This window comes from Chelon labrosus (genome assembly GCF_963514085.1).
Source record: "Chelon labrosus genome assembly, chromosome: 7".
Taxonomy (NCBI): Eukaryota; Metazoa; Chordata; class Actinopteri; order Mugiliformes; family Mugilidae; genus Chelon; species Chelon labrosus.
Window position 1 is genome coordinate 26,662,009 of NC_140343.1, and position 15,299 is coordinate 26,677,307.

The 15,299-nt window shown below is 45.4% G+C and overlaps 1 protein-coding gene across 1 annotated transcript; it reads right to left on the reverse strand.

Annotated features, from left to right (window-relative positions):
* Positions 1 to 10,142: 10,142 nt before the first annotated feature.
* LOC311490352 (potassium voltage-gated channel subfamily V member 2-like) lies at positions 10,143 to 12,454 on the reverse strand (the record flags this gene model as incomplete). The annotated part of the gene is made up of 2 exons (XM_084547800.1): positions 11,110 to 12,454; positions 10,143 to 10,433 (listed from the first exon to the last, which is right to left on the reverse strand). The coding sequence occupies exons 1-2, from the start codon at positions 12,373 to 12,375 to the stop codon at positions 10,143 to 10,145; spliced, it is 1,557 nt and encodes a 518-aa protein (XP_084403926.1). The 5' UTR covers positions 12,376 to 12,454.
* Between the last annotated feature and the right edge of the window lie 2,845 nt (positions 12,455 to 15,299).

Here is a 15,299-nt window from a genome sequence, read left to right on the forward strand (position 1 = left end):
GTCTACAGGCTCACAGGAAGGTGCATTGACAGAGCTAATTGCTGCCTGTCCAAACATGGATGTCTTGATTGGAGGGGTTTCCGTGTCGTGTTTGGTGGACACCGGTTCTATGGTGTCCACAATTACAGAAAGCTTCTTCCTGGCACATTTTGCACCTTGGGGGCAAGATCGCCTTCGCTCTTGTCAGTGGCTCCAGTTGCGAGCAGCGAATGGCCTCGCTATTCCATATATAGGCTACTTGGAGCTTGATGTAGCACTTTGTGGCAAGGTGATGCCCCAATGTGGAGTCCTTGTTGTTAAAGACCCCCCTGGGGCTGTGTCTGCTGTCCCTGGGATTTTGGGGATGAACGTCATTCGCAGATGCTACAGAGAGCTCTTTGGGACATTTGGTCCTTCTCTTTTTGACTTGCCCGCTGTATCACAGGCCCCAGGTCCCATCATTGAAGCCTTACAGAAGTGCCACCACTCTGCTGCCCAAGTGTCAAACAGCGCTGCCGGTACTGTGAGGGTTCGGGGTAAGCGAGCAGTGTGCATACCTGGTGGGGCGATGAAGTTGGTCGCAAGTACCTGTCCTGACCAGTTTTCCGGCCAGGCGGCATTGTTCGAGCCCCCAGAATCTGGTCTACCAGCTGGGCTGCTAGCGTCTCCGTGTCTGGTCCAAGTTGTCCGGGGTACGGCATACATCCCAGTGGTCAATGTGGGGACAAACGACGTTCTGCTCTACCCACGGACGGGTCTCGGTGTCCTGGCTGCCGCCGATGTCATCAGCCTACCTGCAGGCGTGAGTGAGGTGAAACCTGATTTGGCCACTGTTTCTTCCCACCTAGCTGCTACTCCAGTGCCAGACAGGGTTGATTCACTGGATCTGTCAGCGTTGGCTGAGCAGGAGCAGGCAGATGCACGGTCTCTGCTACACCGGTACCAATCGGTCTTCTCGGCTCATGATGGTGACTTGGGGTGCACCAACTTAATTTCCCATGACATACCTCTGCTTGATGATGTTCCGGTCCGGCAGAGGTACCGGCGCATCCCTCCATCAGAGTATGAGGCGGTGAAGGCCCACATTAACCAACTTCTTGAGTCCCAGGTCATTAGGGAGAGCAGTAGCTCCTATGCTTCACCCATCGTCCTGGTCAGGAAGAAGGATGGGAGTCTACGCTTGTGCGTAGATTATCGCCTCCTTAATAGTAAGACCAGGAAGGATGCATTCCCCTTGCCTCGTATCGAGGAGAGTTTGGATGCACTCTCTGGAGCTCGCTGGTTCTCCACAATTGATCTGGTTAGTGGATACAACCAGGTTCCTGTGTCTGAGCGAGACAAGCCCAAAACTGCCTTCTGTACTCCCTTTGGCCTTTTCGAGTTTAACCGCATGCCCTTTGGTTTGTGCAACGCCCCAAGCACCTTCCAGCGGCTGATGCAGAGGATGTTTGGTGCTCAGCAGGGCCAATCCCTGCTTCTCTACCTTGACGACATAATCGTCTTTTCGTCCTCTGTTCAACAACACCTCCAGCGGCTGGAATTGGTCCTTGATCGGCTTCAACAGGAAGGCCTGAAAGCGAAATTCGAAAAGTGCTCGTTTTTCCAACAAGAAGTTGGCTACTTGGGGCATGTTATCTCCAGTAAAGGAGTCTCGACAGACCCAAAAAAAATTGAAGCGGTGGCTGGCTGGAAGCGCCCCCAACATGTTTCAGAGCTGCGTTCCTTTTTAGGTTTCGCCAGCTATTACCGCCGCTTTGTAGAGGGCTTCGCCCAGCTGGCAGCCCCTCTGCATCAGTTGGTGGCCAGGCTGGCTGGCACTAAGACAAAGAGGGGGTCAGGGCAGCTTCTGGAGGATGCATGGACCCCTCAGTGTGAGGGGAGTTTTGAGGCTTTAAAGGCAAAGTTGGTGTCAGCTCCTGTGCTGACCTATGCCGACTTTACACAGCCTTTCATTTTAGAGGTTGATGCCAGTCATGATGGACTTGGGGCTGTCCTCTCGCAGGAGACAGGCAGCGGTGTGAGACCTGTGGCCTATGCCAGTAGAGGCCTTCGGCCTACTGAGCGCAATATGGACAACTACAGCTCAATGAAGCTGGAATTTCTTGCACTCAAGTGGGCCATGGCGGAAAAGTTCCGGGAGTACCTGTTAGGCCATAAGTGCGTTGTTTACACAGACAACAATCCGTTGAGCTACCTCCATTCTGCAAAACTGGGGGCCACGGAACACCGATGGGCTGCCCAACTCGCTGTTTTTGATTTTGATATCAAGTATCGGTCAGGCCGCAACAACAGGAATGCTGACGCACTGTCACGGCAGTATGTATCTGGTTCAGACTTGGTCCAGCGTTCCCTGCCTGGTACTTCTGTCCCAACCAGTCTTCAGCAGTCCTTACACCTAGATCCTGGGGTGTTGGCAACTCAGTCTATGGTCGCAGTTCTTCCTTCCCACTCTGCCTCAGATCTCTGCTCCTTGCAGGAGACTGATCCCCTCCTGAAGGAAGTCTTGCAATTTTGGCGACAAGATGTTAGGCCTACCCCCACCGAAAGGCGACAGGTCTCGAGGCCAGCTATGGCACTGTTGCGTCAGTGGGACCGCCTTGTGGAGAGGGATGGCGTTCTTTTTCGTCAGGCTTTTCGTCCAGATGGGGGAGAAGGGTTTCTCCAACTGGTCTTGCCTGCCAGCCTTAAGCAGGAGACATTGAAACATTTGCACCAAGATCACGGTCACCAGGGCATTGAGCGGACCACTGAACTGGTCCGGCAGCGCTGCTACTGGCCTGGCATGTTTTCCGATATAAAGCAGTGGGTCCAAGAGTGTGAGCGCTGCCAAGTTGCTAAAGACTCTGGACATGGGCCACATAGCTTCATGGGTCACTTGCTTGCATCTAAGCCAAATGAGATCCTGGCTATAGACTTCACGTTGTTGGAGCCATCCCGCGATGGGTATGAGAATGTCCTGGTAATGACCGACGTGTTCAGTAAGTTTACAGTAGCTGTCCCTACACGAGATCAACGGGCCTCCACCGTGGCTCAGGTTCTGTTATCTGAGTGGTTTTATAGGTTTGGTGTTCCGAGTCGCCTCCATTCAGATCAGGGCAGGAGTTTTGAGAGCTGTTTGCTTCACCAGCTCTGCTGTCTGTATGGGGTTGCAAAGTCCCGTACCACTCCATACCACCCTGCCGGTAACGGACAATGCGAGCGGTTTAATCGAACACTCCACAACCTCTTGCGGACCCTCCCAGCTTCGCAGAAGCGGGATTGGGCCTCCTGTTTACCCCAGGTACTTTTTTGCTATAACACCACACCTCATCAGGGTACTGGAGAATCTCCCTTTTATCTGATGTTCGGGCAGGAACCACGGCTTCCTGTGGACTTTCTCCTGGGTCGGGTTCAGAACCCAGTGCCAGGTGAAGTACAGGACTGGGTGGCCGAACATCAGGCCAGACTTCGAGTTGCCTTTGAGGGTGCTCGAGAGCGCCTGCTGGCTGCTGCTGACAGACGGAAAGAGCGCCATGATCAACGAGTCCGAGATGCGCCCCTGGCAGTGGGCCAGATGGTGTATCTGAGGGATCATAGTGTGAGAGGCCGCCACAAAATTCAAGATCTCTGGAGTTCAGTGGTTTACCAGGTTGTGAAACCCCCTCTTGGTGAGGGTGCAGTCTACACTGTTGCTCCCATGAATGACCTGAATAAGGTCAAGAATGTTCATCGGGAAATGTTGAAAGCTGTAGTCCAGCCTGAGACTCCTGTACCACCCCCAGCGATGCCATTACCTCCAACCATGGCAACGCATGATGGTGACTCCTTCAGTGATGGGGATATGTACTTCTTGGTCCCTGAAACCCTGTTGCCAGTGGTTGCAACAGATCCCGTTGATTTGTGTTCTGCTGGCCCTTCTGTGGTGACCTCACCAGAAACCAGGTGTGTTGTAGGAATAACTCCGGCATGTGGGAGCTCCGTACCGCCAGGTCCTTCCACGTCCCCAACCACCCGGCCTAGTACTAGCCAACAGGCATCACGTCGGACCGTTCGGTCCACGGCTGGTCATCATTCTAATGTTCACCACCTGCCCCGCCCGGTGGGGACCCCCAATAGTGCACCCAATGGGCTTCCTGGGCCTGTGTCTAATGCTCAGTCTGCCATTTTTAGGCCATGGTGCTAGTGTTGGGTGCCTTGTTTATCCATCGTCGGGTCGACGATGCAAAAGTGGGGGGTAGATGTAGCCGGATGTAGTCTCCCTCCAGGCCACTGTTGGGCACTGTGCCAGGGTCTCTGTGCTCTTACCTTTTGGGCGGCGCCATACGCACCTTTATAGTGAGGTGCATGGCCACTCCCCTTCCCTCTCTCTTCCACTGATCACCTCTGTGGTGGTTGCTATTTTACTGTTGTGTATTTTTGTGTATTTTGCTTTAAATAAATTTTCCAAACCAACACGTTCTCTAGCCAGTGGAATTTTCTTGAACCTGTGTTTCTGAGATTTGGATATAACTTTAATCAAACTAATTTCCTGGGGGCGAAATTCCCCTGGGTGGCGTTGTCGCAACCAATCCTCTCACCGCTCTGCCACAAATGCATAGTAACGCACCGCATTTAATGTCCAGTAACGTTAACGGCGTTGTAACGACGGGAAAAGTAATTAGTCAGATTACCCCGTTACTGAAAAAAGTACGGCGTTACCTAACGCCGTTCTTTTAAACGGCGTTATTCCAAACACTGGTTGTGAGTAACGTTATGATACTGAATCTCACTGTGTTGTGAGTTAATTAATAGCCTAGTCTGCATCCACTCCACATACATTTTAGACCATAACAAAATAAAATATTCTTTCGTAGTAGTGACCCTGGCCTCATTAATTTTTTATTTTTTTTTCCGGTTACAGAAAAGGAATGAATGAATGGATGAAGACTAGAATTTTTTTTTTGTTTATTTTGTTTTTGTAAAAAAGACAATCATGTAATTCTTGACATTAAACAGTCACTTTTACTGTTGAGCTTAGCTTGTTCTCCCTTTTTTCCTGTTCATTCACGACATACAGTATCAGCTCTAGATGTCCTCACTTTTTATCTGTTTGCTCAGCTGTACAATATATATGAAAAGGAGATAATGCTTTAGAACAATAAGTAAACACTGTGGTGGAAGAAGAAGGATGAGTTACAGTTTGGTAGACATGGGCTCTGGATGCATAAAATGTTATGGTACCGACTGTGCCTCCTTCTTGTCCCTATTGTTTTCCTTTGCTTTCCTCCTCAGCGTTTCTTGTTCGTACCTTGTTGGTTCTGCATTCTCTGTGCTGTCTGGGCATGTCTGATCTGACGCTTTCTTCACCTCCACTCTTGAGACTAGCCAGGCTGCACAAATGAGACAATCTACCAGTCCAGCACAGCAGCATGTACTGTATACCCCTGCTGTTCAGGTCACTCTTTGCCGGTTCTGTCACTCAATGTGGTACAATGTTATGGCCAGTTCTAAATAGTCTGTTTTTTGCAATTTCTCCTGCAACTTTCCACTGTACTACCTGTGGTGCTTGAATTCTTATGACATACCTGCTTGTGGATCCACAAAGAAAAATAGCCACCTTAACATGATTATCATTTTGTCTATCACCACACCAAAAACCAAGCATCGCTGTATACCAATAGACCAAAATAAAAGTGTGAAAAGAATGCAGTGCAGTGTGTACTCAAGATAAAAAGACAGGAAGTTTGTCAGTGCTTTTAAATAGAACATAGATTTATTTGAATGTATTTCATTGTAAATTACTAATAAAAACTTAAGATGAAGTAACATTGCCAGAAATTTTGGATGCCCAGATCAGGGTCTGTGATAACTTTTAGATTGGTGTTATTCAAAGAAACATGTTGTTGTTTTTTTCTCACCTTTCCCATATGTGGTTTGGCTTTACACATTGGCTACTTGCACTGACACGATTACTTGACAAGCTCAGGGAGCTGCGCAAAATCTGGTCAATGGCACTATATTGTACATAAGGGTTGTACCGAGTAGTTGATTAGTCGACTTTACTGCTGGGCCATAACGCTTTAAGCAGGAAGTCGAAAGTGAAAGGATTTGAGTGAGTTTGGATCACTCCAGTTCAAATGGATCTGAACTGGATCAGAGCATCTTCCCAAAGTGCAGCTCCTGTGGGGTGTTCCCGGTCTGCAGTGATCAGTATCTATCAAAAGTGGTTCAAGGAAGGAACAGTGGTTATGGGCAGCCAGGGCTCATTTATGCATGTGGGGAGCGGAGGGCCTGTGTGGTCTGATTCAACAGAAGAGTTACCGTAGCTCAAATTGCTGAAGAAGTTAATGCTGGTTCCAGAGGCGGACTGGGACAATAATTCAGGCAGGGGATTTGATAGCATCCCAGGCCACCACAACCCGATTAACGCAAAACACCAAGAGTGAGTTAGGCTGGGCGCCTGCTGATGTGACAGTGTAAAATAATAAAACAAAGGCTCCGCATGCTCCCACACACAGCTTTTTCTGTTTCTTTCCCCTACAAAATAAATATTTCTGTTGTGCTGCAATAACTTGTACTCAAATCACATAAACTGAAATTTAAAAAATAAATGAACATAGTTTCTATTCTGTTTCATCTATTACTACACTGTTAAATGTGTAGTCTGCACATTTAACAGTGTAGTAGTAGATTAAATAAAATAGGTTACACCATCATCCACCTAAACTCGAGACCAATCCTATTTTTAATGTAACAGTCAGGTACCAGACTAGTTATAAATTTGACCACTGTGTCAACCATAGTATCATACCACAAGTGAGAGGTACACAGGTGGTGCACTGCAGATGTGTAGGTTTATTCTCTGTAACACTGAACCAGGAAACTTCAAACACACACAGAAAGAAATTTAAAATATGATAAAACAGCCACAGTGAGAAAAAAATGAAAAAAAAGAAAGAAAACGTGGCCAGTGCTTTTATCTTTTTAATCGACAGCCAGGCCACCAGGAAATGTCCCGGTGCTCCCGATGGCCAGTCCGCCACTGGCTGGTTCTGATAGATGGTTGGTTCTGGGCAATGTTCTTCTGGGAAACCTTGGGTCCTGCCATCCATGTGGATGAGACTTTGACACATACCATCTACCTAAGCATTGTTGCAGACCATTCACATGTTGATGGCTGGGGCCTCTTTCAGCAAGACAATGTGCCCTGCCACAAAACAAAAACATCTCAGGAATGGTTTGACAAGCACAACAACAAGTTTGAGGTGTTGACTTGGCCTCCAAATTCCCCAGATCTCAATCCAGTTGAGCATCTGTGGGACGTGCTGGACAAACAATCTATGTTTATGGAGGCCCCACCTCGCAACATTCAGGACTTAAAGGATCAGCTACTAGCATCTTGGTGCCAGATACCACAGCAGACTTTCAAGGGTCTGGTGGAGTCTATGGCTCAACAGGTCGGGGCTGTGTAAGGGGGACGAACACAATATTAGGAAGGTGGTCGTAATGTTATGCCTGACTGGTGAACTATACTGTATTATTATACGATACTAGCTGTATTGTGATTACTAGTAATAATGGCAGCTCTAGCAAAAATATAATCATGTGCCGTGCTTCATTTCTGTCTAGTAAAATCTGTGAAGCAACTGTCCCTATCCTGATGGTGGAATTCAGAGGACACATTATTCTTACTACAGGTTGGTCCTTTTGTGGATCACAGCTGTGGAGAGTTTTAAACAGGTCCAAGTCCTCTAATGAATAAGCAGCAAAATATAACCTTGTCAGCATTTGCTGTTAAATATAAACTTAAAGCGCTAGAGACAAATGTCAACATGACATGAATGCACCTGGTTGTTCATTATTCGGTGGAGGTTCTGGATCACAGGTATCACAAATACTTACATTGCCAGTGAATGTGGAATATGTGTCACATGTCCGAGCACCGAACGACACGGGAAAAAAAATTAGATATTTCAAACTAGTAAAGTCAACAAAGGAATGTGTTCCAGGAAGATGAAGAATGAAAAACAAATAGTTGTCCAGTGTGGGTAATGAACAATTCTTTGGACAACAAATTCAACTGCAGTGGCATTGTGGCCTTTGATAAGACTGGAGATCTTCCAGAGAATAGGTATAAGAGGTATTTCCTTTCCTTTGGCTTGGGACCTTACTTGATCTGTGTTTTTATTCCATATAAATCAACCTGTGTAATCTCTGGCAGACTGACTGGCAGGAAGATAAAATGCCACAAGGACATGAATGTACTTGATTTTGTTCAGGAACTTCACATGCACCTCACACATGACATGATGATGTTAAGTAAAACTTGTGCAATACCTACCTACATTTTGAGCTTGCTACGGACTCTTTTTCTCTATATTTAAAGCTGTTGCTGCTGCCTTTGTATTACAACAGTAATCACAACACAGTGCCTAATGTCTGGCTCTTTCATCAAGTCACCATAAATGATAATTGCTCTCTCCGCTGTGGAGTTTTTTTTAAACAGCTCCAAGACAAATTGACATTGACACTGATGAATAAACTTGGAAGCGTCACATTGTGCACATTTCAAGGTTGTTAAAGATCGGGAGGACGTCCTGGGGATGAAGTGTCACAGTGTAAATACACTTGATACTTAACAACGCAGTGGAGGCTCTGGCTGATTGGTATCTCAAATATTGACACTGTTAGTTCATGTTGAACATGTATCACAATCACGGATAGAAAATGTATACCTCTATCGTGACTAAATATAATGTTGGGTTAGTTCAGGCTAAGCAGAAAGACTGGAAACACAGTCAAAGGCCAACAAATACTCACTAATTTGTTGTATCTCATTCCCCAGTGCACAAACTCATCTTTTTTTCAACTCTGTAGAAGAAAATAATAATTCCTTACCAAGGTTTGACAACAAAGTCGTACAACTTCACTGAGTATCCTGAAATTTTATTGATCTCAATGTTTAAAAAAATAGGACAAAATGCGAAAAAATATTAACACGATAAAAACTCAAACCAAAAGAAAATAAAAGGCATTAAAAAGAGTCTTTTTATCATCTTATAATAACAACAGTTTCAGTCTGTTAACTTTAAATATGAAGGAAAGTGAACTAGTATTGAAGTGTAATAACAAAAAGTCAAACACTCGCACCAGTATTACTGCTTGTGAAGCACAGGGAGCCACCAAAGCTAATAAAGTGCTTCCAGATGAGTCAGTAATAGATAAGTAACAGATGGAGACAATGAGAGTCTGCTTTGACTTTTCTAATGACAGAGAACATGAGTGTGCATTTATGCCCATCTGAACTATTTCAGACTTCATTGTATCACATTCAAACTGAAAAACACAGGCTATTCATTCACTGGCACTTGTCGTTTACAAGTTGTGACTTTGAATTAAGAGACAGGGTGAATGAAGTTACAAATGAAAGATTAAATCATCAGTTCTTCTCTAACTATTAAACAGGTGGAGGGATATTAATCTTGTCCCAACACCACAAAAACGAAGGAGATCAGAGCGGATTTAAGGAGGTCTTTTAAATCCACTCATAACCAAAGAGATGCCACTGAAGCTCAACACCCCTCAGCTGCTGTTGAACTTCTATAGAGGTAAAAAGTAAAGCATCCTCTGTCACAATTGGGTATGTCAGCTGTGCAGCAGAGAACAGGAAGGGCTTGGGCCAGTGAGAAGGACAACACAGTGAATAGTGAGAACATTGCCTCCGGATCTGCGCAATGTGTAGGCAGATAGCATACTTGTGAAAGCTAGCAGCATCAGTAAAGATCCATGCAGGCCACAGTCTGTTTTGTCTGCTTGCCGTCAGGTGAAGACATAAGCCAATCAGAACACAAACTAACTGTCTGAGGAACATCTTCTTCCCCCTTCACAAACACCATATAATAGCTGCTGTGAAGCTAAACCTGTGCAATATGAAAGGCTGTGCAACCATTCTGAACCATTCTTCATGTCTTCTGTTTGCACAACAGCAACAGTAGCAGTGTTAATGGTACTTTTACTACCTCATTGTGCTTACTCTATATTTAACCTGTTCTTATCATGTTCTTGCTGTGCTGCTGACATGAGTGTCGCTAAGCATCATTTCATTGTGTGACACATATGACACACAACAGGAAGGGCTTGGGCCATTCAGGTTCCTCAAGCATCAGGTTTCTCCTCTGAAATTATCGTGTCATTCTAAGACGTGCTCACTGTGGGAACTCGCAGTGGTGATCGGTGCTGCTGTCTTCTTCTGAGGGATGGAAGCACATATCCATTTTACGCCTTAGCCTCTTCTTGAGCTGAAAGCGTCGTTGTACTGAGATGGAGTTGTACTCCTGCGCCTTCAGCATGCGGTAGTAATCAGAGAACTTGTTGAACAGGAAGGAGATTGGCATGCCATTGAGGATGATACCAAAAGAGATGCAGCCAAACGCCACAATGCGTCCCAGGATGGTTACGGGAACCACATCGCCGTAACCCACAGTGGAGATGCTGACCTGAAAGGGAAAAATTTATAGACTTATATTCAGTGTCAAGTGGCGTGAATAGAAAACTTTGGTGCTACTAGAGTCTAAACTCTGCAATGCCTGTTTGACAATATATGCACTAGAGCCTTGGGAATCTCTCAATGACAAGAGAAGCCTGCCACCACCATCTGAACCCAAAAAGCTCTGAGAAAGTCACAGTGAGCAAACTGTCCTGAGGTTGAACATTTTGTATGTGCCCCCGAAGGTGCTCCCAAAATTCCCACCTACCTGCCTCACTCTAATCAATTTAAATCTCTCAAGAGGCTTTGATCATATACATGTTATTATTACTGGGGTGTTAAAAAGGCTCATATGTGTAAGTTCATCATACTAGATTTAGATGCATGTTTGATACAAGGAGATTATCTATTATAAAACAGCTACCTGTAATATAATCTGGGCAGGCCCCTTTGTGAATGTCAGAGAGGAATAACTGAGCTGTGTGTGTGACAAGTGAAATAATGATGCTTATCATTAGGAGATACTGTTTATTGACATTGCTCACAAACCGTTTTGATTTCATCCATAAAAGATTACAACGTGACACAAATCGCACTAAGCTGTTTTCTCCTCAGGGATAACTCCTTAGGGTTTCGTGTATACTGTACACAGAAAGTAGATGAAATGTGCATCATAGGTTACTCACCGCAGCCCACCACCAGGCATATGGGATACTGCTGATGGAAGAGCCCTCAGTATCCATCTCTGCTGAATGCAAGAGGGCAGAGAAAATGAAGATTCCCATGGCAATAAAGAGGAAAATGCAACAGGCCTGCTGGTAACACTGCCGCAGGGTAAACCCAAAGGCCTTCATGCCAGTTGAATGTCGCGCTAACTTCAAAATTCGAAAGATCCGCAGCAACTTGATAACTTTGAGGACATGGCTGAACTTACTGAGCCGAGCCATGGTCCTGAGGTCTTCCTGTGCGTTCACATCCTCCGCATCGGTGAAGGCTTCAAACATGATCTGGACAAAATAAGGCATGACCGACACCATGTCCACAAAGTTGAGTCCTCCCTTCAGAAACAAAGTGATTTTAGGAGTGGCGATAAGGCGAATGAAATACTCAAAGGTGAAGAACACAATAGTGATAATCTCCACCCATTCCATGTGTGTTTTGTCATGGATTTTGTATGTTTGAAGTTCTTCCACAGTGTTGAGGGCCATTGCGACGATGGAGAAGAGCACAAACAGGTTGGAGAGCACAGTGAAAGCCTTCGCCAGGGGTGAAGAGTACGGATTCTCCACAACGTTCCACAGAGTCTTCCGCACATTCCCAAAAATCATGTCCTTGAAGCTTTCGTCGTCATACTTCATTTCGATCTCAGCCATCAGCTCCCTCTCCACCTTCAGGTTGTCCTTGACCTCGTCTACCTTCTCCTCGAACACCAACCAGCAGCAGAGCTGGATGTCTTTCAGGCTCAGGCCCCAGTATGCAATTTCCTCCTCGAAGTTAATGGGACACATTTCCCGTATGACCCACAGCACTCCACTTTTGTAGAAATGGCAGACGTGGTGGAAGAAGGCTGGATCGCGGTCAAAGAAGAACTCATTTTTGCACACAGAGTAGTCGTCACACAGAGTGAGGAGTTTTGCCCAGTCCCTGCAGAGAGCTAAGGAGCCGATCCTGGTGTTAGGATATTTAAGAGCACACTGTTTTGGGATATGAAACACCTTCCCTCCAACATTTACTCTGATGTTCTGCTGCCGTTTGGGTTTCTCCTCAGCGTTAGGGCACTCAGCTTTGATGCCAGAACTGTCCAGATTCTCCAGAGAGCTCCATGCTTTGACTGCTTCCTCCTGGGAAAATGGAAACAATTTGTTGTCCTCTTTGCCCTTTGAGAGGCAGTTGATAGTCGAGCGTCGGTTTTGCAAAAATCTGTGCAGCTGAGCATTTTCTGAGCAAGCCATGAAAACTATGGTGGTCCAGTTTAACAGGGCAAAATGAAAAAAAAAGAAAAAAAACAATAAACACGTCAGAGGAAATACTCTAGGAGAGTGATTCTAGGAATATATCATTTGATAGCTCAGGGAATGCAGCCCTTTGTGTTTTGGTGGATGGGTTGTGGCTGAGAGTGTGGTTCAGAAAGTCAGAGGAGAGGGAGTTTCCCCTGTCTGGACAGACAACACATTTGATCAGTCTGACCAGGAGATCGAGGACAAACAGCAGGGATTTCTCAACCTAATCTCATTGGTGCCCTTCCAAGTGTCCTTAAGGTGTATAGGACGAGGAGCAGGAGCATGAGGCTGGATTTGGAAACAAAGTTCGTTTAAGGATTTCGAAGGCAAACGGCCAACCGAGGCATTAAGTAGGTTTTTCCTTCATTTCTCCATACTGCATATTTGTGATCAGTTGTCTTTCACATGGTAAAACAGGAAGTATGAACTGTGTACAGATGCATCCTAAAAAGAAAAAAAGACAAGGACTGTGGTTGACTTTCTTTTCCTTTCTCCATACCGCATGTTTGTGATCAGTTATTTTGTGTGACTGTGTGGCTGTGACTTTTTGCATATTCTCTATTTCAGTTATTTATTTTTTATAGCAATAAGGGGGTCAAACAGTGGAATGGTGGTTAGCACTGATGCCTCACAGCAAAAAGGTCCCAGGTTCGAATCCATTGGCTGACTGGGCCTTTCTGTGTGGAGTTTGCATGTTCTCCCTGTGTCTGCGTGGGTTCTCTCTGGGTACTCCGTCTTCCTCCCACCATCCAAAGACATGCTGGTTAGGTTCATTGGTGATTCTAAATTGACCGTAGGTGGTCTCTCTGTGGTCTCTCTGTGGTCTCTCTGTGTAAGCCCTGCGATAGACTGGTGACCTGTCCAGGGTGTACCCTGCCTCTCACCCGATGACAGCTGGGATAGGCTCCAGCCCTCCGATTACAGAAGATGAATGAATATAGCAATAAACACAACTTGCAGCTTGCAGGAAGGGATTAAGGCATAAACCAAAACGATAGAGAAACTGTAATTGTACGATGCCAAATGGTGTAAGAAAACACTTGATCTTTATCTCAACGCCAGAAATGTTAGTCTGCTCGAGTCGCTACAGGAGAAGCGCTTAAGGGGCTTAACCCCCCGAGAATAATGAAAGACTTAATCTTCTGTAATGGTTTCTGACCGCGAGACAATCAAAGGCAAATATTTTGTGAAACCTTACATGCCTCTCAGAGTAGGCGTTTCTCTTTCTCACCAGCATGTCCAGCCTCGCAACTTATCAGAAACAAACCTGGCTGGGAAAGAGGAGGTGGAGGGGTTACTGGAAAACTACAAATATATATCACAAGTGCATACACCAAAGGGTGGGGGTTTGAAAAGATGATAAAATGACCTTTTATGACAGCTATAAGATGTGCTACCCTTTCACAATGACTTTAAGACATCGTTGTTCCACCAAGACAAAGATGTTGCTCACACAAGCAGTAGCACTTTACAATACTTTTTACAAGCTGTAAAGCAGGATGGTTAAGATAATAAAACCTTTTATTTTTATTGTTCAGTTGATTGGTAACGGCTTCTTTTCGTCATCATGTCCAGATATTGAGTGTATTTGTGACAAAGCCTCTCCAGGGAGCAGAAACTGCATAAGGTTTATGTAACAATGTCATTAAGATGCCAGCAAACTGAAAACCGGATGAAAACTGGATCTGCTAAATCCAGTTTGCCCTCATGTAGCTCCTCCTCCTTTGGTACTGCATCGCATGAAGAAACAGGGACACATAGGACAAATGACAGTTTGCTAAGCATTAAGGTAGAAGCAGTTAACAAAATGTTTGTGTTTGACCACAAACAACAGCATTACGGAAAGTAGGTACTTTTAGGCAAGTAATGTGGTATTTACATTTCATGCTATGTTATCCTTCCACTCAACCACGTCAGAGGCAAGTATAAAACTTACACTGTAAAATGAAGGTTTTATACAGTGGATACTATGAGATGCTTTTAAGATACAACTCACTGTTAAAGATTATTGCTAAGACTGTCAACTATTTGGCCTCTTGTAAAAAAAGCTGGGTCACGGTCACATTTCACATATGAGCTGTCAACAGCTCCACCATATCAAATCAAATCAAATCAAATTTTATTTATATGGCACTTTTCATACTTTAAAAGCAATACAAAGTGCCTCACAGAGGCTAAAAACAGCAAGGACAAAACCCAACCCTCCTTGTGTACTGAGGACCCCCTCGAAAATGAGATGCTACAAGACTGTTAAGACACTTAAAAACAAGTAAAAGAACCTTGAAATCAATCCTGAAGTGCACGGGAAGCCAATGCAGCGATTTTAAAGGGGTCCTAGAATCAAAACCACATTTACGTTGTTCCTGTTGAATTTAGGCTCCGAGTGGTGTCTAAGTAGCCTGGCTCCGCCTGCCTACGTGCTTCCGCTCATTTGCATTCCCTACAGTACTCCGTCTGGAAAAGCTTGATCCGCTAACGTTTACTCCGGCCAAGATTTTGGCGAACCAATCAGCGAACAGAGGGCGGGTCTGAGAGCGATTACGTTTCAGTTGCGCGCCGAGTTTGAAATGTTTACACGAACGGAGACGGATATACTCGAAGCCATTCGCTCCGTTGTGGATATGCTTCCTGGCATTACAGCACTTTTATTCCAATTTCGCGTCCTTAATTGCAATGGGGGATGGTAGAGTAGCGATTTGTTTACTTGTTGCGTTCTTGAAAGCGGAAGTACGAGGCAGCAGAGCCTGAAGGCTCCGGCGCATAACATACGTCATTACCAAACGTTAGTGATTGGTTAAAGGAACTCCGATGATTTTAAACCTCAAACTGTGCCCTCCCACCAGGAAATAAACGTTTGCCAATGGAGCTAGGCCAGA